The sequence below is a fragment of the Streptopelia decaocto genome (genome assembly GCF_964273445.1).
Source record: "Streptopelia decaocto genome assembly, chromosome: 15".
Taxonomy (NCBI): Eukaryota; Metazoa; Chordata; class Aves; order Columbiformes; family Columbidae; genus Streptopelia; species Streptopelia decaocto.
The window spans coordinates 14,143,964-14,167,561 of NC_138670.1; the positions used below are offsets into that span (position 1 = coordinate 14,143,964).

A 23,598-nucleotide genomic window follows, 5' to 3' on the forward strand; every position below is an offset into this window, starting at 1 on the left:
AGGTTGTGTGGATGCAGCAGCCCAGGGCAGAGAGCCCAGTGCAGGCAGGGAGAGAGACCGAGCAGGCAGGGCTGCGGGCGGGAGGAGAAGCACTCAGCTGAGGCGGGAAGGAGCTTTGGCAGCGGCTCAGCCCTGACATCACCCGGTGCTTTCGATTTCTGGGGAAGTGACGGAGCCGGAGCCCCGGATCCTGTGTAGCGGCTGCAAGAGGCGCCATGGCGGAGCAGCAGCCCACGGCCGACAGCCCACTGCAAGCTGGGAGGAAGGCGAGGGTCCAGGGAGGCACCTGGCAGGAGGGTGAGGAAGCACTTTGCTTCTGGAAGCCGAGCAAGAAATCTGGTCTCTGTACGGCAGATGGGAGGGATTCAGGAGTGCGCACTGGCAGCGTGTCCTCAGCCCTGCAGTGCGCTGCCCTCCTGGGCCCGGCCGCTGGGTGGGATTCCTGGTGCCCAGCAGCTTGGTGTGAGTGGGCTCAGACCCAAAGGAACAGCTTTCATAGCAAAGGCATCAAGACTTGGGAGAAGACGGGCAGAGGAAGGGATGCTCCTCTGGACACGACCTGGCTCCTGAGCTCTGCTCTGCTTTGCGTTGCTGTTGCAGTGCGAGGTGGTGATAGTTCAGCTCTCAAAAGTCAACTTCCAGGTAATGTCATGCCCTGGGACGAAGTTCCTGAACGTCTATATCGGCAAGTGATGGACATCAAGCCACGGCGTTTTGGTGAGCAAACCTCTGCCATGATTCATGCAGGATAATGTCGAAGTTGCGGTAGATGTAGGAGCCACACAAGGGGACCAGTGTGGCTAATGGGATCAGGAAGGTTGGGTGAAACCTGCTTGCGGATGGCTTCTTCTCTCAAACATGAGGCAAGAAATGACAATGTCTTCTTGTTGTTCCATTCAAAAACTTAGACCTACAGAAGCTGGTGGCAGACCCTCATGAATCTCTGCCAGCCAAGGCCTCGGGGAGCGCAGAGGTGAGTTCTGGTGGGACAGGGTGCCCGAGGCTGTTGTGCCGCAGTGAGGAGCACCGCGGGGCTGGGGGGGACGGCACGGCTGCAGCACAGGGGCTCACAGCCGCTCCTGAGCATGGAGGGTCTGGTGCTGCCCATCACTGCAGAACCGCTGTGGGGGGCAGGAGCTGGTGGGTGCTGCCCCTGGTCCCAGGACAGGGACCTGTCCCTGCCGGCAGGCCAGGCGGGCACAGCACGCAAGCATGGCTGGAGGGGACAAAGACAGCTTGTCAGCGCGTTCCCCTATGTTCCCTCTGCAGGCGAGCTTTCCATCGATGAACCCGGGCTCATCACCGCAGGGAACGTGCAGGAGCTGCACGGCGGAGGTAAGGGCTTTGCCAAGGGAAATGGCACAGCAGGGACTGGCCCTGGCTCTCGGCTGGGAGCCTGAGTCTGCCTTCAAACCTGTTGTTCGCACCAGCGCTGCATCCTCCAAAAGACCCCGGCCTCTTTTGCTATGCTAACTCAGCACATGCTCCCCAGTTTTCCAGTTTGTGAGACAACAAATACCACTTGATTCCATCCCAAATTTATTCTGGCTGCTAAACATCTCATCTGCCTCTGGCCACTGACCTCTCTGCTGATGCACCACGGCAGAGAGAGAACAACCCCAGGCTTTACCCACAAGAAAGTCATCAGTTAACAACATTGTCTCTCTCTCAGCAGACAGAAACTTTCCTAGCTGGAATTCTCATTTGCAAAATGCATCCTAAAAAGCAGTGGGTGACACACCCATGCCTCCCCCACCCCAGTGCCATCTACCAACGTGGGGCGAAGGGTTCAGTCCTCCTGGCTCTGCCTGCACGCAGGATTTCTCTTGGGCACGGCTACAGGGATCTGCAGTAAAGGGGTCGTGAGCCTCAGACAGGGCCAGTGCTTGTTCCACATCCCAGGGCAGAGGACCTGCCAGTCAATGATTTTTCTGGGCTCTTCACCGCTGGGGTGATGACTTTCCGGGCACCGGGCAGCAGCTGCTGCTCCCCTGCTGCTGCTTGCGAGGCTCCAGCTCCCACGCCAAGCAGCAGCGTGTTTCGCTGTAAATCCCTGCATGCCTCCTGCAAGCAGCACCCAGCGTGCAACACCCCTTCCAGTCCCAAACTGGCCACACTTGTGTTGCAGGTACTTCCAGAAGTGACACCAAAGATAATCGGAGCCTCTGGGATGAACATGTACCGGTAAGAGCTGTTGGGTGTAGCGGGAGCACCTTCCAAAGCCCTGTGCCAGGTGGCATGAGCCTGTCGGTCCTCCCACCTGCAGAGCAGACCTCCCTGGTGAAGGCATCTTCCAGTGCTCCATCACCGGCCTCAGCTTCGAGGTGAAGTCAGCAGTGACCGTCACCTACAGCTATGCCACCTGGACCCGGTACCTCAGCAGGGATGACCAGGAAAAGTGGGTGCCCGCCGGACCCCCGTTCCACATCACGGTGCATTCCGGCATCGTGCGGGCGGTGCGTCTCCCCCATTTCATCTGCCTGGCAGGTACGGCAGCCGCAGGCACCCGCGTTTCCAAAGCCACCATCTGCTCAGGGACGTCTCTGGCTCCTTGGAGAGAGACGTCTGTCCAGACAGGGCCAAATTCTCCCTTCCCTCCAAGGTCCCCTGTACTCCCTCGTATTCCTCTGCTTTGCTTTGGGTCCTTCATCCTTCCCTCACTTTCTCTCAAGCCTTCGCAGTGGTCCCTTCCCCAGCTCCTGCTCCACACCACCTGCCCCTCCTCACCCACCTCTCCTCCCAGCTGCCATGATGACCCCTGGGCACTGTCCAGCCCAGCTGCAGATCAGCCCCTGGGCTCCCCTGGAGAGTTGCTCAGCCCTTTGCCCCTGTGGCCACTGTGGATGCCAATGGCCACCCCTGATCTGCTCCAGCGGGACAGGAGCCGGCCGGCTGCGCCCACCCACAGGCTGGACCACCCCGTAGTGGGATGGACGAGGCCAGAGCTGGCCTGGGCAGGAGAATAAGTAGATTGAAATTGTCCATTTTCAGCCAGGCAGCAGGAGAAGCCACAAGGCTTGGATCTGGGTCCTGTGCCCTGCACCGCTCTTAATGAGCCGCTGCTAATGAGCAGAGAAGGTGCTGGGCTGCCGGGCACACAGACGAGTCCCAGTGCCCCGTGCTGGGGGCTCTGACACAGGCCCCGGCCGTGCTGGCCGAGGGACTCTTCCTGCCAAATCCGTGTCCTCTTCCAAAACTGAGCCGTTTCTTGTCACTGGGTTCCATGTCCCGCCCAGGGCCTGGCAAGTGCAGCCGCGCTGCCCAAAAAGTGGCTCTACGCACTCTTCACTGACACAGCCGTGCTATGCACAATGCTGTAATTATATTAATCTGTCAGGTTAATAGCAAAGTGTGCTCCAGAGACTATCCCAGTGACTGGGAATCAGCAGAGCTCTCTGACCCGCTGATCCCTCGGGATGGCACCTCAGGTTGCTCAGGCTGCTCTGGTGATCAAAAACTAGAGTGACTGGTCACACAGTGACCGTCTGCCTCGCCGGTACGTGTTGGTGTGGTGCTTGCACGCAGGAGGCTGCACGGATACAGTCTGACAATTTTCACAGGCCCAAGCGGCCACCTTCAGATTTGCAGTTTTCTGAGCCCACAGGAACAATGCCAAAGGCCTGCGACGCTCTGCTAAACCCAGGAGACCAGGGCACACATGGGACCAGCAGCTAAGCACGTCATCCTATGTGTGCACTTGTCTTCTTTCTGATGCTAAAGCCTCCAAGAGAAGGAGGCAGCCTGGTAAGTTGCCAGGGTGAACAAACAGAACCTTGTTGCCTTTTCTGTCTCTTGCAGAAGACATAGATACCGACCTGTGCTTCATTGCCCATTTTGAATCTGGGAATATGACCCTGCAGAGACCAACAAGACTGATTGCCTTCTCTGCTGTCCTGGAGAATCCCAGTTTCTCACTGCTTGGGGTGCTTTGGATGAGGTTATGTTCAACCTTATATTCATTCCCTGTGCACTCCTTGGTGCTGATCTTCCACCAGCTCAATGCTGCAGACACAACTCTTCACCTCTACCTCATCCCGGATGACAACTCTGTGAAGCAGGTAAGGCAGAGTGAGCTTGACTGTGTTAAAAATGGATGATATCTGGGTGGCTGCAGCACCAGGGACTGGGTTTGATAGCCAGAGACGCCTCCACTTTTCTGCCACCACACTCTGGTTTACATACGGTCCTGTGCCCCCATCTCCCACAGGAGGAGCATCCTTGCTCCTGCCTCCCCCACTCTCCTCTTTCCCAGACGCTCCAGGAACCACTCTCTGTGTTTTCGGCTGGGACAGCCTGTCCTGGCACAGCCGAAGCCGTGGCACAGGGTGCTCTGCAGCACAGAGCAGATGCAGGACTTGCTGGCCGCTGCCAGGCACAGCAATAGGTGGCTGCGTACCAGCCGTTCTGCTGTGCACAAGCCCTTGCCCTCTCTCCCAGCGCCACAGCGCGGCACCTGCCCACGCTCCCGCCCGCGCCAGCGGAGCTCCCGGCCCCCGCAGCACAGCCCTGCCTGGAACGCACGCCCCGTGGGCTGTGCTGACCGGGGCGCTCTCTTCTCCTCTTGACTTTTCCAGGGCTGCCTGCAGTTCACAGCGCTTTCTTTTCTCCTCTTTTAAAACTGACACTCGATGTTTACAGGCCGTTGAGAAACAAGAAAGGAACTGGAATTCAAAACTTATTCCCAAGCCTTCTCCATTTAATCCTCTGTTCTTCGGTTGCACTTATCGGGTGACCAGTACAAGATTCACAGAGATAACACCTGATGTAAGTGTGACTGTTCCTTTTTTTGTTTTTCTTCAATGAAGCAGTAAACACAATAAGTGTCTGTCCTCAGCCATGTTCTGCTACCAGAATCTGTGTCACTTGGTCTCAGAGCCAGAGGTGCAGGGAGCTGCACTGGTTACAACTGGCAAAGGTGTCTCATGATACACATCCCCAGAAAGAGCACAGAGCCCACCCAAAAGCCCCAAAGGGGGGTCTCCAGCTTAATTGACAGATAGTCTTAAACACATGAATAACAAGGTAGGGTTTGGTTTTCCCACCTCCCAAATGACCAGGTAGCAGCTGGGGACTCTGTCTTGACGAGCAGTTGTAAAGACAACAGAGCCAAGCTCTCGGCAATGTCAGATAAAAGCGCTAAAAGCCATAAGTTGCAACCTGGGAAGTTCAGGCTCAATCTTATAGAATCTTTTACCACTCAGTGGAGATGCAGCTGTCAGAGAAAGTTAGAAGGGCGTGTGTCGAGGGTTAAGATTGCGGGGTGACAATAAAACCCTGGCAGATGTATTGTTAACACCCTCTCCCCCCCACTTCCCCCTTTTTGCCCCTCCCTCTCCCCCCTTCCCACTAAGGACAGGCGATCGGGAGGGAAAGAAGAACAGAGAGAAGAGAGTTGGAAAAATTAAAGATGTTTTACTAATGCTACTAATAAGAATAGAGAAAATAATACAAAATATACAAAACCCATCTTGAAAGTCTCAGCAACTGCAGAGCCGGCCACCAAAGTCCTGGATCAGACTCTGCAGCCAACCGGAGCTGGATTCAGTCTCTCACTAGGCCTCAGTTCTCAGGGACGACCAGCAAGATCCTCTCCTAAGGTCAGCCATAAGCAGAAGGGAAAAGGGCAAAGGGCAAAGGGCAAAGGGACGAGATCCTTGTGATCTCCCACTTTTATATGAAGTATTCACGTGAATGGAATGTTATACACAGTTGGTCAGTTTCTTAGTCACTTGTTTCTCGTCGCCCCTCTCGCGAGATGTCCATCCATGCTTATCAATAAGTTTGCATTCCATTGCTAGGTTTACCAAAACATGGGTCTGGTTCTCCAGGAAAATGCAGTTAATATGAAGGCATTAGCTGACAGGCAAATTCACTAAAAGAGAAACTTGTTTTTAACAAAACCAGGACATTCCACCCCTTATAATATGCCATTCACTGAATACTTGAACCTTATCAATACAATCTATCAACACAATCTAATTAATCACTACTACTATATATATATATACACATATGTACATATATACACAGGAGTAATTAATCAGTGGACCATCCTTTAAAAAGTTCATTAAGTTCATCTTGTCACAACAGTCTCCCAGGGCAGGAAAAATGGTGCAAGTGCATCTCATGACCATTGTTTGTGGGTTAAAGACATCAACTTCGAAGAAGTTGTCAGGTGCCACTCGAAGAAGCTAGCTCTGGTTTCATCATCACTGTCTTGATCTGAAAAACACTTATTAAATACTGTTAGTATGGCAATTCACATCCTGCAGTTCAGTATTGAATATTTTCACCTAAACTCAAATTCCCTTGAGGCACACACCGAACTTCTCCATCCTTAAGCATCACCCACCAGGTGCTGCCAGGTCCCTGGGCAAAAACAATCCCACGAATGGGCTTGCCTTTGCCTGAGGCAGGAGGAACCCAGACTGCCTTTCCTAACATATTTTTCATGTGTACTACAGGGACTTTATCTCCTTCTACAGTCCGTAGAATTTCTGATTGGGCAGGCCCGGCTCGATTGGTTGATCCCCTGGTGTTGACCAACCAAGTGGCTTTTGCTAAACGTGAATCCCAGTTTTTAAAGGTTCCACCACCAACTGCCTTTAGTCTAGTTTTTAGCAAACCATTGTACCTTTCAATTTCCCCAGAGGCTGGTACATGATATGGAATATGATATACCCACTCAATACCATGTTCTTTGGCCCAATTGTCTATAATACTGTTTTTGAAATTAGTATCGTTGTCTGATTCAATTCTTTCTGGCGTACCGTGTCGCCAAAGGACTTGCTTTTCAAGGCCCAAGATAGTATTTCGGGCTGTAGCATGAGGTACGACATATGTTTCCAACCATCCAGTGGTTGCTTCCACCATTGTAAGTACATAACGCTTACCTTGACGTGTTTGTGGAAGTGTAATATAATCAATCTGCCAAGCTTCTCCATACTTGTACTTTAACCATCGCCCCCCATACCATACAGGCTTTAACCGTTTCGCTTGTTTGATTTCGGCACAAGTTTCACATTCATGAATAACCTGTGAAATAGTGTCCATAGTTAAATCCACCCCTCGATCGCGAGCCCATTTATATGTTGCATCTCTACCTTGATGCCCTGAAGCATCATGGGCCCACTGAGCTAGGAAAAGTTCACCTTTATGTTGCCAGTCCAAGTCCACCTCAGCTACTTTAATCTTAGCAGCTTGATCCGCTTGTTGGTTGTTCAGATGTTCCTCGGTGGCTCGACTTGTAGGCACATGAGCATCTACATGATGAACTTTCACAGGCAGGCTCTCTAGCCGAGCAGCAATGTCTTGCCACAGTGTGGCAGCCCAAATGGGTTTACCTCTGCGCTGCCAGTTGCTTTTCTTCCACTGCTATAGCCACCCCCACAAGGCATTTGCTACCATCCATGAGTCAGTATAGAGATAAAGTATTGGCCACTTCTCTCGTTCAGCAATGTCCAAAGCCAGCTGGATGGCTTTCACTTCTGCAAATTGACTCGATTCACCTTGTCCTTCAGTGGCTTCTGTAACTTGTCGTGTGGGACTCCACACAGCAGCTTTCCACCTTCGATGTTTTCCTACAAGACGACAGGATCCATCTGTGAACAGTGCATACTGCTTATCAGTCTCTGAAAGGGTGTTATACGGTGGTGCTTCTTCAGCACGTTTTACTTCCTCCTCATCTGGAGACATCCCAAAGTCTTTGCTTTCTGGCCAGTCTGTAATCACTTCTAAGATCCCTGGGCGATTGGGACTTCCAATTCAAGCTCGTTGCGTGATCAATGCAATCCATTTACTCCACGTAACTTTGGTTGCATGATGTGGAGAGGGAACCGTCCCTTTGAACATCCAGCTCAGCACCGGCAGTCGAGGTGCCAGGAGGAGCTGTGCTTCAGTACCGATCACTTCTGAAGCAGCTCGAACTCCTTCGTATGCTGCTAGTATCTCTTTTTCAGTTGGAGCATAGTTCGCCTCAGATCCTTTGTATCCTCGACTCCAAAAACCTAGGGGTCGACCTCGGGTTTCTCCTGGTGCTTTCTGCCAGAGGCTCCAGGTAAGTCCATTATCTCCAGCTGCGGTGTAGAGCACATTTTTAACATCTAGTCCAGTCCGAACTGGTCCAAGGGCCACCGCATGAGTTATCTCACGCTTAATTTGTTCAAAGGCTTGTCGTTGTTCAGGGCCCCACTCAAATTGGTTCTTTTTACGAGTCACTCGATAGAGAGGGCTCACAATCTGGCTGTAGTCAGGGATATGCATTCTCCAAAAACCTACAATGCCCAAGAAAGTCTGTGTCTCCTTTTTATTAGTAGGCGGAGACATTGCTGCATTGGGATGCATCACATCCATTGGGATGCATCACATCCATTGGGATCTGACAACGGCCATCTTGCCATTTTATTCCTAAAAACTGGATCTCTCGTGCAGGTCCCTTGACCTTGCTTCGTTTTATGGCAAAACCAGCATCCAAAAGAATCTGAATTATTCTCTCACCTTTCTCGAAGACTTCTTTCGCTGTGTCGCCCCATATGATGATGTCATCAATATATTGCAAGTGTTCTGGAGCTTTACCTTGCTCCAGCGTGGTCTGGATCAGTCCATGGCAGATGGTAGGACTGTGTTTCCACCCCTGGGGCAAGCGATTCCACGTGTACTGGATGCCTCTCCAGGTGAAAGCAAACTGCAGCCTGCACTCTGCTGCTACAGGAATAGAGAAAAATGCATTAGCAATGTCAATTGTAGCAATCGCACTTCGCTGCCTTTGACTCCAGTTCAAATTGCAGTTCTAGCATGTCAGGCACAGCAGCACTCAGTGGTGGCGTAACTTCATTCAGGCCACGATAGTCCACAGTTAGTCTCCACTCGTCACTAGACTTACGCACTGGCCAGATTGGGCTGTTAAAAGGTGAGCGAGTCTTACTGATCACACCCTGGCTTTCCAATTGACGGATCAACTTCTGGATAGGAATCAAAGAGTCTCGGTTGGTGCGATATTGCCGGTGATGCACCGTCGTGGTAGCAATTGGCACCTGCTGATCGTCAACCATCAGCAGTCCTACAACAGAAGGATCATCTGAAAGACCAGGCAAATCAGACAGCTGTTCAATTTCCTCAGTGTCCACAGCTGCTATACCAAATGCCCACCTATACCCTTTTGGGTCCTTAAAATACCCTCTCTTGAGGTAGTCTATGCCAAGGATGCACGGAACATCTGGACCAGTCACAATAGGATGCTTTTGCCAGTTTTTTCCAGTTAGGCTCATTTCAGCCTCTACAACAGTCAGTTCCTGGGATCCTCCAGTCACTCCAACAATATTGATGGATTGCGTTCCTTTATAATTAGAAGGAATTATTGTGCACTGAGCACCAGTGTCCACTAAAGCTTTGTACTCCTGGGGGTGTGTTGTACCAGGCCATCGTATTTGTATAGTTCAATAAACTCTGTTATCCCTTTCCTCCACCTGGTTGGAGGCAGGGCACCTCTAATTTCTGTTTTGCACAGTTTCTGGGTGTGAATTAGAGGTTCCTTCAAGAGCATCAGAATCTCTTCTGCTCCTTTTGTAAACTGGAGCAGCCACCTTCCTAGGAGTTTTTCCTTTGATCTCACGTACTCGTTCCTGAAGTTCTGAGGTAGGTCTTCCATGCCACTTATTCATGTTTTCTCCCTGCTCATGTAGGAAGAACCACAGTGAACCTCTTTTTGTGGGCTGCCTCTGTCCTCTCTCTCGAGATTGGAAACGCCTTTTCCTAACAGCTGAGACATAGGTTTGTGCAGGTCGTGAATGGTATGTGTCTTCTCTGAGGTCTTTGATTTCTTGCAATAGCTTTTCAAACCAGTCATTAGACTTTTCACACAGTTTCTCCACAGCAAAGACACAAGCCCGTAGAGAACCAGCAAGGCTGTCCTCAAAGTTCCGGAGCTGCTCAATCACTTCAGTAATATCTCGTGCACCTCCAGCTGACCAGACCATTCCTGCCAATGACTGAGCATATGCAGGTGGTGCACTTTGTACAAATCTGCACCACAGAGGTCGTGTACAATTGATTCTATCTGGGTCTGTCCCCTCTTGGCTGTTTGGTCCAAAATAGATGATCTCTCACACAGCTAATTCTCTCAGGAACTGAATACCTTTCTCCATAGTATTCCATTTCCCTAACTTGGATATACAATCTTCCTTGTAGAGAAATCTTACTTTCATAGCTGCCAGGAGTCGGGTCCAGAGAGTAGTGGCATTAGACTCTCTTGAAATTGCCCTATCAATGGTGGAATCTCTTGACAGAGATCCCAGCTGCCTGGCTTCACCACCTTCCAATTCAATTGTTTCTGCCCCATTGTCCCAACATCAGAGCAACCAGGTTAAAATATTCTCGCCTTCACGACGACTAAAGTCTTTTCGCAGATCTCTCAGCTCACCTGGAGAAAAGGACCGAGTAGTGGTCACTTCATCTCCTCCCTGTCCTGATGATGCCCCTTGGGTTGATGTTGGCCCTGTGCCATCATCTGCTGCACGGGTAGTCTTTCTAGTGACTTTCTTACAACCGGCAACTGATGCTGATACGGGTTTGCCATCATTTGATTCATTTCCAGAGTCTGAATGACTGTCACAGTGGTTACTGTGGTTACAGCAGCAACAGTGCCCAGTGTGTGAAGAAAGGGGGGCTGCCTTTGGCGCTGGAGAAGTAATGTTATCAGCAATGGCCTTGACAGAAGAACTCTGCGTAGGAGCTGTACCTTCAGCCTGCGAAGCCGCGGTTGGGGCGGCAGCAGCTGCAGCTTTTGCTGTTTTGCTCTTTCTCGAGCGGCCAGGAGAGCTTTTTGCTAAAGCTTCCGAAGACGCACTGCAAATCTCAGGACAACAAAGAGACGCAAACCTCCTGTTGAACGCCATTTCTCTTAACAGAAGCACAAACTGACACACATACAGCAAACCAGATAACACCATCACAGTTTTATCAAAACTCCAAGGATATGCAAAATTCTCTAAAACATTTGCGAACTCTCCTAGCGAAAAAACGAAAGTATTGTTAGTCAGCCTTTCTAAAGATTCGCTTGACCAATTAGCAAACACAGAGCCATACCGCTCTTTAATCTCTCCTGGAGGCTTTTCAAGGTAAAGCAGAAGCGAGTAGAAACTCATTAGAGGCTGCAGTATAATTAAGTAAACTAGTGACAAACCACACAACATCATTATGACCATTGTCCAGTTCCTTGTTGTTATATAATGAATACTTCGATTTAAAAAGAAGGCCCAACACAGATATGGAATCAGTGAGCACAATGTAGAAAACAACTGATACAACCTATGCCATAACATCTTTAAATCAGTGTAATTCACTTTGGCTTAATACCACTAAATAATATCCAAAGAAAACAGACGCGCGAGTATCACAACTTTATGAGTTGGCACCGTGCCAAGAAAACTGAAAGGTACGTCAGAGCAGTAGAAAAGCCAAAAATCTTTAAATTTACCCCTTTCTCTTGCCCCACGTTGGGCGCCAATTATCTGTCGAGGGTGAAGATTGCGGGGTGACAATAAAACCCTGGCAGATGTATTGTTAACCCCCTCTCCCCCCCCACTTCCCCCTCTTTGCCCCTCCCTCTCCCCCCTTCCCACTCAGCACAGGCGATTGGGAGGGAAAGAAGAACAGAGAGAAGAGAGTTGGAAAAATTAAAGATGTTTTACTAATGCTACTAATAAGAATAGAGAAAATAATACAAAATATACAAAACCCATCTTGAAAGTCTCAGCAACTGCAGAGCCGGCCACCAAAGTCCTGGATCAGACTCTGCAGCCAACCGGAGCTGGATTCAGTCTCTCACTAGGCCTCAGTTCTCAGGGACGACCAGCAAGATCCTCTCCTAAGGTCAGCCATAAGCAGAAGGGAAAAGGGCAAAGGGCAAAGGGCAAAGGGACGAGATCCTTGTGATCTCCCACTTTTATATGAAGTATTCACGTGAATGGAATGTTATACACAGTTGGTCAGTTTCTTGGTCACTTGTTTCTCGTCGCCCCTCTCGCGAGATGTCCATCCATGCTTATCAATAAGTTTGCATTCCATTGCTAGGTTTACCAAAACATGTGTCTGGTTCTCCAGGAAAATGCAGTTAATATGAAGGCTTTAGCTGACAGGCAAATTCACTGAAAGGGAAACTTGTTTTTTAACAAAACCAGGACAGCGTGAATCTCTGCTCTTTGAGCTTCTCCGTACTCAGCTAGACAAACACCCAGCTGAGCACATCCAGACTGGACATTGGCCCATCTTTGCGAGGCAGGTCAGGTAAGACACTCCAGGGGTCCCTTCCAACCACAATTTGTGACATTGGCAGCAGAGCAAAGCCCTGACATGTGCATCTTCCCTTGTCTTTCCTCTTGCTGGTACGGCCAGAAAACACAGGATGATGTATGTGAATTCACTGCAGCTCCCCATGGAGAGACAGACTCAACTTGCTTCTTACCTTTGCAGACAGAATTTACATTTTGCTACAGGAGTCCAAAAACCGAGCAGCGCTTTGTTGAGATCTACATCAAGAACATGGTTGAGGAAATGAGTTTCCTTATGACAGACACACGCAATGGCACTGAGGTCTGGAGGGCATCACTGAGATCAGGTAGGAACAGCAGGTCCACCTGGGGGCTCGCTCACCTCAAAAGCAGGGGTACCACACCACCCAAGCAGATCTCATGCATTGTGTGGTCACAGTTGTCCAGGTGTCCTGCAGGGAAAGCAAACTCTGCATATGCAGCAACTGGCTGCTGCAGAGCAGGGACCTGAAAGGACACCCCAATGTCAGCAGACCAGAGCTTCAGGTTTAACGTGGAGTTTCAGACGTTGGGGATGAAGAGAGCATGACAGTACTATCAGGGTCGCTCTGTTCTCTTGGCTACAGTTTGCACAGAAATCTGACCTATTCTTTAAAGTCCATTAACATAATAGACGCCCACAGACTTACCTGTGCAACCACTGTGCAATGCAGAGGAGGGATGGAGCATACCAAAATTGTGGTGAATATCAGGGTCTTAAAAATAGTTTTCCAGGCAGCACTAGTCTCCCAGATTTTCCTGGGTGTGACTCCAGTGTGTAAAACAACACCCAGAGCTCCCAGGTCAGGGCAAGGCCAGAGGGACCACTGTCTGCCTTCATCTCGCATCTCTGCTCCAGCTGCGTCAGGATTGCAGCAGCAGCGATCCCGCTGGTGGAGTGGGCACCGCTCTCTTGTGGCACCCAGAGGCCATTGCTGGCAGCTACTCTGCTCTAGGGCTGACTGTACTGACCTGGGTCTCATGCAGAACTTTGGGCAGGACAGCCGATGCTCACAGAATCATAGAATCATTTTGAAGAGACCCTCAAGACCATCGAGTCCAACCGCAACCTAAATCTGGTACTACACCATGTCCCCAGGAACCTCTTCTAAACACCTTTTAAACCCCTCCAGGGATGGTGACTCCACCACTGCCCTGGGCAGCCTGTTCCAATGCCCAACAGCCCTTTCCAGGAATAATTTTTTCCTAATATCCAATCTAAACCTCCCTCAGCGCAACTTGAAACCATTTCCTCTTGTCCTATCACCTGATGGAGGCAGAAGCAGCAGCGTTAGCGAGGGCAGGTGCCAAGCCTCGTCTTCTTGTGTCTCCTGGGGGGACAGAGGTGCACCCAGCTCCAGAGCAGCACGTTCCTAATCTCCACATCTCTCTGCTCAGCTGCTGCCTGCTTGGTTCAGCAGACACCACACATGCCGTTAACTTCACGTGGCCCCAAGCCTGACAGTGTTCAAGAAGCTATTGGGCAATGTCCTCAGACACATGGTATGAACTGTGGGCTTGTCCTGTGCAGGGACATGAGACGGACTCGATGATCCTTCTGGGTCCCTGCCAACTCAGGACATTCTATGGATTCCATGATTCTATGATCTCAGTCATGGACATTCAGTGATCTCTCTTCTTTTCTTTCAGGTGACATTAATCTTCTTGACCCTGCCTCCAAGACCATCTCCAGGTCAGTACAGTGTTTCAGAGGTCTGAATCAATTTTTTGGAGCTCAACATCCTCGGGTTTTAAGCAGATATCAGTCTCTTTACCATCCTTTTGATAGTTTCTAGGCCAAAAAGCCTTGAAAGCTGCAACCTCAGTCTTTTATCCCCACATTGCTGGCTGCATGCTCCGTGCCATGTGCTGGGTGAAGATGCATAGTGCAGGTGACCCTTGAAACTGGTTTGCCAACTTTGGCAACAGGCATGCGAATGAGCTGCAGCTGCTACAGTCCACAGTCCATAAACAATAGTTTTTTGTATTTCTGCTAAGTGGTAGAGCTGCTGCATCCCGTACAGCCAGCTCGGGGGCCTTTCAGCCAAGCGGGAGGGTTCTCCACAGGAGGGACGCCCCAGCGCAGGAGCCTGCAGCCAGGCCTTGGCAGAGGGGACAGCAGCTCCAGGAGTTTCTGACCAAGGGGCTTTGCTTTCCACTTGCTTCAACAACATGCTGCCCAGCAGCTCTGCAGCTGTTATCCCCAGCCTAATTTCTCCAGGGCCACAGCACTTCATCATTACCTCTTGCATCTCATCTTACTAATGAAAGGTCCGATCCAAGACGCCAGCCAGGCACCCAAGATGCAGGTCGAGGCAGATAGGCCTGGCTCAGATCCATGCAAACTTGGACATCTTAGCCTTAGTCTTCTTCCTTGCCATGCATGTGGAGTCAGCACACTGCCTACAACCTGCTCAGGATCATCAAGAGAGTTGGGTGGCAGACAAGGGCAAGGACAGGACAAGGGGCAATGCCTATAAATTGAAAGAGGGCAAGTTTGGATTGGACAAAGGAAGAAATTTGTTATGCTGAGGGTGCTGAGACACTGGAACAGGCTCCCCAGAGAAATTGTAGAGGCCTCATCATGGGAAGTGTTCCAGGTCAGGCTGGATGGAGCTCTGAGCTACCTCATCTGATGAAAGATGCCCCTGTCCATGGTGGGGCGTTGGACTGGGTGATCTTTGAAGGTCCTTTCAACCCAAACCATCCTGTGATTCTACAGGGAGTTGCCCTCTGGGTGCCCACTCCAGCCTCACGTAGGAGGACTGGGTGGGGGCTTGGAGGAGAGGACGGGCAGCGCTGCCCTGCGCCAACCCACGGCTTGCTCAGCACCCGCTGCCTTCGCCTGCCTTTCCAGGCTCTGTTTCTTTACAAGCCGCTTGCAGTCCTGTGAGATTTCAGAGCTTTGAGTGACCTGTGCTCTGAGTTAGGAGCTCCACACTTTGCAGGGCGGTGGCAGGACAGCAACTTCACACCCAGACACTGTAGGAATCCCACAGGGGACAGTTTCTGGCAGCTGAATGGGGCTGCCACCCACCTCACCTCCCCCGGCTCTGACTTAACGCTCCTGCCCCCTTCCTTGCTTTCCCTCCAGCGCTCCCACTGCTGCTGCAGCCAGTGCCCATCCGTTCTGGTGGAGGGATGCAGACACGTGGCTGTGGGACAGGGTGCACAGCCATGGTGTCTGCTGGCTCTGGGTTCCACGTACCGCAGTGTGGCACTGACCTGCGGCTGCCTGGCTGCATGCAGCACAGTAACTTGGGCTTGGTGTCTGCCAGGTGCAGCCTTTGTGGAGAAGCACCAGACTGAGCTCTGCTCCAGGATGAGGCAGCTCCCCACCATTCTGCAACACTTGCGGGATGCAAACGTCATCAACAGTGATGAAGAAGAGGAGCTGCAAGCTCAAGATACAAATAAGAGGAAGAACCGAGCTTTGCTGGACCTAGTTAAGAAGAAAGGGCGGAAGGCCCAGCAGCAGCTCTACCAGATCCTCCAGATGAAAGACCCCTACCTCATCGCAGACCTGGAGAAGTCCACCTAGGCCAAGGACAGCAGACTGCTTTTGCTGCCATTCTTCAGCTTAGAGGAGCAACGGAAGGGCAGTCAGGTTTACTAGCACCTGAATCCTGAACTTTCAAGGGAAAATCCATGGTGCAAAGCAACAAGAAGCCTTCTGAACAACCCAGTTGCCAGCGGTGGACAACTAGTGTCAGTGTCATGCCAACCACTGGTGAGAAGCTGCTGGAACAAGAGACCTTGGTTCCTAAGCCAGTGCCAATACCTCAGCCCTGTGTGCCCCTGAGACAGGGCTCGGCCTCTCCAGAAGCTGCAGGCAGCTGCCAGCACAGGAGCTTCCATCACAACGGCGACCTCCAGCTCAGCCTCCCCATCCTCAGCGTCCAGGGACACCTCCGGCAGCTGGAAGAGGGGAGCTGCATTTCCACGCACAGCTGCCTTGTTCTCATGCGCAAGACACAGCAAGCCACAGGTGCTGATGTGAACCCCTATCAACATCAAACCTTGCACTCATTTCCCTCCAGCCTACTTCACCCAAATGACCCAAATTCACTGAAGGCCCAAACAAGCAGCCTGACCCCTGCAGCAGCCAGGACAAGGAGCCCCTCCCAAAGAAACCCCAAAAAATAGCAAAGAGAACAAAAGTCTCTGGCTCTTCAGAGAAAGTCTGACTCAATAGCAGCCGCTCTACATTCAAAGCAAGCCAACAGGTTAATTTTAAATCACTTTCTTCTCATCTATAAGGTCAGTTCCTTTCAGGATCACGTGGATGCCTTCACTGATCACATCCTACTGCTGCTGAATGGGCCAGCCAGGGCAGGAGCAGTCTGCTCTGGTGTCCAGGATCTCAGCAGAGACTTTTTGGGTCAAACTCAGGTGAAACTCAGTTGCCGAAGCAGAGACAACAACTTCTGGGTGCTCAAAGTAACTTGCAGGGAGTCTTGAGTGAAATGGCCCCCACGACATGCTCTGTGACTTTGTGGGGTCAAAGGGACACTGAACTATATATTTGTTTTATATACATATATATATATATATTTGTCTATATTTGTTCCTTCTTTTGCACACCTGGAGAGCACATCGCTGCAGAAACAGAAGAGTGTGTCTCTGCCTTGTTAAGGGTCAGGGATGAGTTCAATTACTACACAACCAACCCAAACTCAAGGGGATCAGATCCCAAAACTCTAGAGTAATAATTCAAACTGCACACCTTCCCATTCTGTGTCACAGTGAGGACTCTCAGGGGCACCCAGATGATCACTTACCAGGCAGCTGAGGTGTATCAGTCCCCGGGGAACATTCCTTAGACAGCCAGTCCAAGGAGGAGAGTCTTGAACCGCATACCCACTGCTCCCAGCACAGCAACTCAAAGGGGGCTCAGCGGCTCCATTTACACCCTAGTGGAATCTGAGCTGTGGCCACTTATGGGAGTTGTCCAGAAGCTTCTCTCAACCAAGGTGCCTCATTGGTCAAAGGCCTTGTCTGTCGACCAAGGGGCGTGTGCATGACCATAAGGGTCCATCAGCCTGGAGGTTTCTGTTGCTCTGGGGTGAGGTGGGGGCGCATCTGCCAGGGAACCAGGAGAACAAAGTGGGGGCGGGCAGGAAGGTGAAGAACAGGGGCCACTCAGGTAGAAACCAGGTCCGGTCTGGCTGAGCCCTGTGCCTGGTCACCACAGTCTGTCCTATATTTATATTTCTCATTAAATGTTTTCTTAACTATTTCTCTGCGTCATCATCCTCTCTACCCCTTGTGCTTCAAGGACCGCGTGCCAGTAACTGGTGAGACCCACGTGTGCGTCAGGGGCTCAGGTGTCACCTGTGAGAGGGAGTGGGGGTCTTTGGGGAATGGTGTCCCAAAAACTAGCTACTGGGGGCACTGGAGTGAGGCGAATTAGGGCTCCATGCAGCTGGGGCTGGACCGTGTGGCACAGCCTGTGTGTCTGGTGGGGGCGAGAGTATCCCCCAAAACCAGGTGTGCAGGAGCTGCGCCTGTGCGTTCACCAGCAAAATTCAAGCCGGACCAGCTGGTGACTCGAGGGCCCGTGGGGTGTGTCTGAGGGCTGGGGTCCAGGTCAGGGAGCTGGCGGGACAGAGGGGCCACACCGGTGCTTGGGGAACCCTCAAGTGCGTGTGTGCCGCACTAGTGACCTCCCACCGCTGCCACCACGAGAGGAGGGGACGGGGCTGGTGTGTGATGTGGGTCCCGCGTGTGGGTGCGGATGACGGCAGCGCCTGCCCGTGGCTGTCTGGGTGTCCTGTGTCTGAGCGTGCACGGGTGTGTGTCTGGGATATGCGCTCGTCTTCGCTGCTGGCTGAATCCACAAAGGGGAATGGGGCAGCCACATCCCCACCCTGGACAGGGACCCCGGTTCCTGGTGTCCAAGCGCCGGGCAGTGGGATCCCGGGGTGGCGAGAAGCGGCCATGCCGTTACGGCTCTGCACACACGCACAGCGCGCTGTACGGCTCCTCCACCGAGGGGCTGTCAGGTTTGCAGCCCGTGGTGGCAGCAGCTGCCGCCACCGCAGACCTGGAGCAGCGGGGACGCCTCTCCCGCTCGGCCCGGGCGGGTCCGCAACCGGCAGGGCGGGGCGCGCCGGGGCGCTTCTCTCCACCATTGGCTGGAGGTGCCGCGGAGTTCGCTGGATTGTTCTCTGATTGGTTCTCTCATCGCGGGGCGGGGCGGGGTTCCCTCTCGCGGGAACCGGGTGCAGCGCGGGATATTCCTTCCGCGGCGGCGGGACGTGCTGAGCCGAGCCGAGCTGAGCTGAGCCGGGCCGAGCTGAGCCGGGCCGGGGATGGCGCTGCGGGGCGGCGGTGGCGGAGACCCCGAGGCAGCGCGGCGGGGCCGGCGGGCGGGCGGGCCCCGGGAGCCGGCGGCGGGGCCTGACGGCACGGCGTCGGGCAGGGACGATGGCCCCGCACTGTCCGCTCTCAACCGCCTGGAACGATCGCAGCGCACGGACCGGCTGTTTGTTTGTTGCAATGCCTTTGCACCGACCACTATTTTGAAACAGTTGTGTGATGCTGCTGTAGTCATCAAGGGAGACACCAACCAAGCATGTGTGGAACGGTTTTTCCGGAGCCATCGTAGTTAGGCATATAGAGTCCTGGTCAGTCATGTTGGCTAAAGTAATCCACATGTTAGTCTTTGTGCAGGCATCCAAAACGCAACAGCTGCAGCAATCATTGTCAGGAAGACACTGTTGGTGTCACACTGGTGCTCAAGGGAAAAGCTTTTTTCTGGGCTTGGGTAGTGATTTTTGAGTTGATAAAGCAGTAAAGCAGTAAAATTATTACCTCTGCCTCCTCAACGTGTTTCAGCAACATCTGCTGCCTTGTGGGCAGAGACCATTGATAAAAATACACAAGGTGGATCCCAAGAGTCCCAGCACACCTGCCTCTGCCCTAGTACCCTCCTAGCCCCCAGCACCCCTGCCATGACCCCCAGGACCCCTGCCATGACCCCCAGCACCCCTGCCATGACCCCCAGCACCCCTGCCATGACCCCCAGCACCCCTGCCATGCCTCTCCAGCCCTGCCAGGAACAGCTTTCAGCCCAGAGGGCCAACAGCACCCTCCTGCTGCTGACCTCCTTCCCTCCCCAAATGCAGCCAGTGTCCATGGGCCACCAGTTTGCAGCAGTCCCGGTCTGTCCCGGCACAGCCTGGCAGAGCGGGAGCTGGCACAGACCCGCGGTGCACAGACCGCGCTCTGTTAGCGCGCGGCTGAGGAAAACATGCAGGCCAACTCCACAAGAGTGATAAAGCATGATTCAATTTTATTGCCCGGGATAGCGCGTATATATATACCAAATACCATAATTATGCATACTTGTCTCTATCTAATAGGCTTAGCACTAAAAGGTTACATTCACTTACTCCACCTACATGGGTTTAGCTAACTATGCATATCCTGCATTCCTTCTTCTGACTCTTATCTCTTCACAGACATCCCCCATTCTTCTGACTCTTATCTCTTCACAGACATCCCCCATTCTTCTGGTTCTTCAAAGGCATTCCCCAGTCTTCTGGTTCTTATCTCTTCAAAGACATGCAGGCCTGCCTCAGTCAGTACTTTTCCATCCTCCCCTTCCCCACGGCCTGATTGTCAAGCTAACTAAGGCCTACTTATGTCAGCTAAAAATGGACTCTGCTCGTACAATGGACTCATGGACTCATATCCATGCTCCTGGAGCCAATCCCTGACAATTCCCCCCTTTTTCTTTTTGTACGAGCAGAGCTTGCCCAGGTGTTCGCTCAAATATTCTCTTAATACAAGATAAAACACAGGTTAGACACAAAAGCCCAATAACTGCAATAATCACAATAGCTAACAGACCTTGCAAAAGGTCTTTGACCCATCCTCCCAGTCTCAGCCAGTTCATCAAACTTTCTAGGCCGAAAAACCCCATATCCTTTTGAATCTTTTGGGAGTGGTCCATAAGTTGTTGAATTTCCTTATGGATTGAAATCTATTTATCTTTTAGGTCCATACAGCAGAGACCATCACATCCTTCATGCCCATGTCCTTGAGCTAATAACAAAAGTCTTCTGCGACTGTATTCTGCAGTGTAGCATGTCTTACAAATTCTACATCTAACAAAAGTCCACTTAAAGCCTTAGAAGTTCTGTTAGTTTGCTTAACTGGCCAGCATCCTAATTTTTCTAAAGTATTTAAAGCTTTAGTTGTGCCAACACTAGATACAAGTGATCCTAAAACCCTTAAACCTGATCCTCAAAAATCTACATTATCATCACATTTTGACTCATATACACGCAAAAAGTGTTTTTCTCTTCTTGCTCTTCTGTGATCTATTATCGTAGATACATTGGGCGTTAAGAGAGTTAATAGTCCCAAAATACACAGTCCTCCAACAGCATTAGAAGGAATTCCTGGTCAGGCTCTATCTTCACAGATCAAGAATACACCATACAGGAGGTTTTGGGGTTGCTGTCCCACATTATCAATGACATCTCTTGGATTCTTCTGTGAGGCATTACACCATCGAGTTTCATTTCTGTAGTCACCAAGGGTAACATCAACATTTTGCAGTTTTATCCGATCATGTTCTTGTATATTGTTCTGACACTTTTCACAAACCGGCTGGATACAAACATCCATGGGCATAGATGCCAGCAATTCCAGTTCCTATGGTTCAATATCTGCTTCCAGGAGGCAATTAATCCAAAGTGCCATGTTGGTATTATTACAGTTTGTTGCAATGCCTTTGCACCGACCACTATTTTGAAACAGTTGTGTGATGCTGCTGTAGTCATCAAGGGAGACACCAACCAAGCATGTGTGGAACGGTTTTTCCGGAGCCATCGTAGTTAGGCATATAGAGTCCTGGTCAGTCATGTTGGCTAAAGTAATCCACATGTTAGTCTTTGTGCAGGCATCCAAAACGCAACAGCTGCAGCAATCATTGTCAGGAAGATAGCACAGGTTTCACATTTCGTGCTGGCAACCATTGCAGCCCTTGATCTGTAAAGACACAAGCAGAGCCTCTCCCCCAGGTTATCAGTTGGTGTGGCCTTTCCCATTGACCATTAACTAGTAATTTGACCATAACTAATGTAGGTTCTTTCTGATTTAGCATGGTTTTGGGTCATACTTGCAGAGTGTTTCATCACAGGGCAAATTTGGGCTGAACCACATAGATATAAGTGATTCATCACATATAATCCTTTTGACAATTGGTTTTGTGATGTTTTCCCTACTTCTCCCCCCTTTTTGTTTCTCAAGAAACAAACAAACAAACAAACAAAGTCCAGAACCAGATACTTGCGTTGGATCTTGATTACATACTCAAAATCACAAATCAAATTTAGAGGTTCCTCCTTAAAAAGCTCTAAGTAATGTAAAGCTGCGCCAAGTTCTGCTCATTGGGTTGAACCTTCAATAATTTTTACAGAATGATGCTAATCGTTATTTTCACGCCAAACCACTACAGCTTTATGAGACTTCCCAGAACCATCAACAAAAACTTTGTAAGTATGTAGGATCAGACCAGACACACGTATGGCCTGTGACCTGATGTTAAAGACTTGCAGGTTCTGCAGCAATTTACATTTTTACATTTATGCATGCTAAAAGCTGTGCTGTTAAGAAAGTCAGGTAGTGCCATTTACAAAGACAGAGATTGCAAATAAAAAAAATCAAAATTAATTTTCACAAATGGTACATATATGACAAAAGGATCATGGCCTATTGAGACTTAAATTCATTCCCTGCTTTTCTTGATCAGAGTAACAATCAGTATATCAGTCTGCTAGCAATCTCATCATACTGTCTCACAATAGCCACAGTTTTCTCTATGTTGTAGCTATAAATAGACAAATCTGCAAGTCCAATCGAATGCAGTCAGCTTGTAAGGTTGTCATAATTTTATTCCTCAAAATCTCTAAGTCCATTTTTGTTGTCACATTTATTGGATATTGTTTTCCCTTACCGGATCGAAGTCTTGTTTCAGCTCTATCAGTGCTTTATCAAAACATTGGCTCTTAATACTAGTGGAAATACAGCATTCAAAATTTCCTTGGAGATTTCTCACTTGCACACGCAGATCTGCACCATCCAAGCTTGTAGGACAGGCAACTAAACAGAATTCTCAGAAAACGTTATTTGAACTTACAATTTACTTAACAAATCCTGACTCAAGAGAGGTATAGGACTTTTGGGCGAATATAAGAATTCATGTATTAAAACTTTGTTCCAAATTTGGCATTCCGTTTGTCTCAAAAAACAGCCTTTCTTTCGTTTTCTCCCATGACGTCAAAAATTAGCATGGTAAATTTACTAAGAAGTCACTTACAACTAATTACCACAGAATAAGTCTATTAACAAATTTTTGGTTTAACTTTCTAGTTTCATTAGGACTACGGGTCTGCTCAGGATGCTTTTAAACTTCACCCTCAGACTGTTCTATTCAGTGTTACATCGCTGCAGTGAGGGGGGGAGAGGGAACCCCCCCCTTTCACCGCTTTAAAAACGGGCAGCTAGGTTTTTCCTTTCTTGCTGTTTCGATATAACCAAGGCCATGCAGCTGGCATAATGGCTGGTACGAAGTGGGAGGCTCTGGCAAACTCCTCAGTCACAGTGAGCTGCACACAGGCCTGGAATATTTCGCTCTTTTGTTTTCCCATTTCATTCCAACCATAATACACTTTATATGCAATCCCAAGTAGCTCAGCAATAGTTACATTCCTTAGCTCCATTTACCTTTTACAATTTACAGATGTCAAAATACAGTATATTAAACATAAATCCATTATTCTATTTTCCTCGATCCAAATCAGTTCACATTCCAGCAACCTTTAAATACAACTTCATAACTTCATACAATACCAAGTTCACATCCATTATAGCTTTTTTTGTTTGTTTTGTTTTTTTTTTTTGTTTTGTTTTTTGTTTTCAAAGCAGAGTTTAACAATTTAAAACCTTTTCTGGTCTCAAAATTACTAGATAACAATATAAGCAACTACTCTAATGTGTAAGGATGCATCCTAAGGTGAAGCAAGGCGGAATTTTAGCAATGGAACCGGTTCCCATTATAAATATGCAAATTAAAATACTGAGCTCAGATGTGAAAACCAAATACCAAGGTCAAATATGCAGATAGATCACAGTTACACTCATTCAAAACAATATCTCTATTTTTGCATTGCACCTTGAACCACTTACTGCTCGGCCAGGTAGCGGTACCGCTGGGTCTCCCTGACAAAATACGTCAGCGCGCGCTGGAGGCCAACCGGCACTTGCCAGCCCCACCGCC

At 50.1% G+C, this 23,598-nt stretch overlaps 1 protein-coding gene across 9 annotated transcripts in view; it reads left to right on the forward strand.

The window, feature by feature from the left end:
• LOC309446345 (caspase recruitment domain-containing protein 8-like) overlaps positions 1-17,542 on the forward strand; it is a 68,287-nt gene extending 50,745 nt beyond the window's left edge. Inside the window, exons 1-11 of one of the 9 annotated variants that reach the window (XM_082066000.1) lie at positions 180-297; positions 601-717; positions 909-973; positions 1,270-1,335; positions 2,129-2,184; positions 2,267-2,487; positions 3,799-4,058; positions 4,639-4,764; positions 12,469-12,613; positions 13,956-13,994; positions 15,581-17,542. In XM_082066000.1, coding sequence (XP_081922126.1) covers positions 216-297; positions 601-717; positions 909-973; positions 1,270-1,335; positions 2,129-2,184; positions 2,267-2,487; positions 3,799-4,058; positions 4,639-4,764; positions 12,469-12,613; positions 13,956-13,994; positions 15,581-15,846 — 1,443 coding nt within the window. In that variant the 5' untranslated portion in view covers positions 180-215 and the 3' untranslated portion in view covers positions 15,847-17,542. Of the gene's footprint in view, positions 1-179; positions 298-600; positions 718-908; positions 974-1,269; positions 1,336-2,128; positions 2,185-2,266; positions 2,488-3,798; positions 4,059-4,638; positions 4,765-9,680; positions 9,785-10,591; positions 11,080-12,468; positions 12,614-13,955; positions 13,995-15,396 lie in introns of those variants that run through there. The other 8 variants (XM_082065994.1, XM_082065998.1, XM_082065999.1 and 5 more) reach the window with 8 other exon arrangements.
• Positions 17,543-23,598: the final 6,056 nt, after the last annotated feature.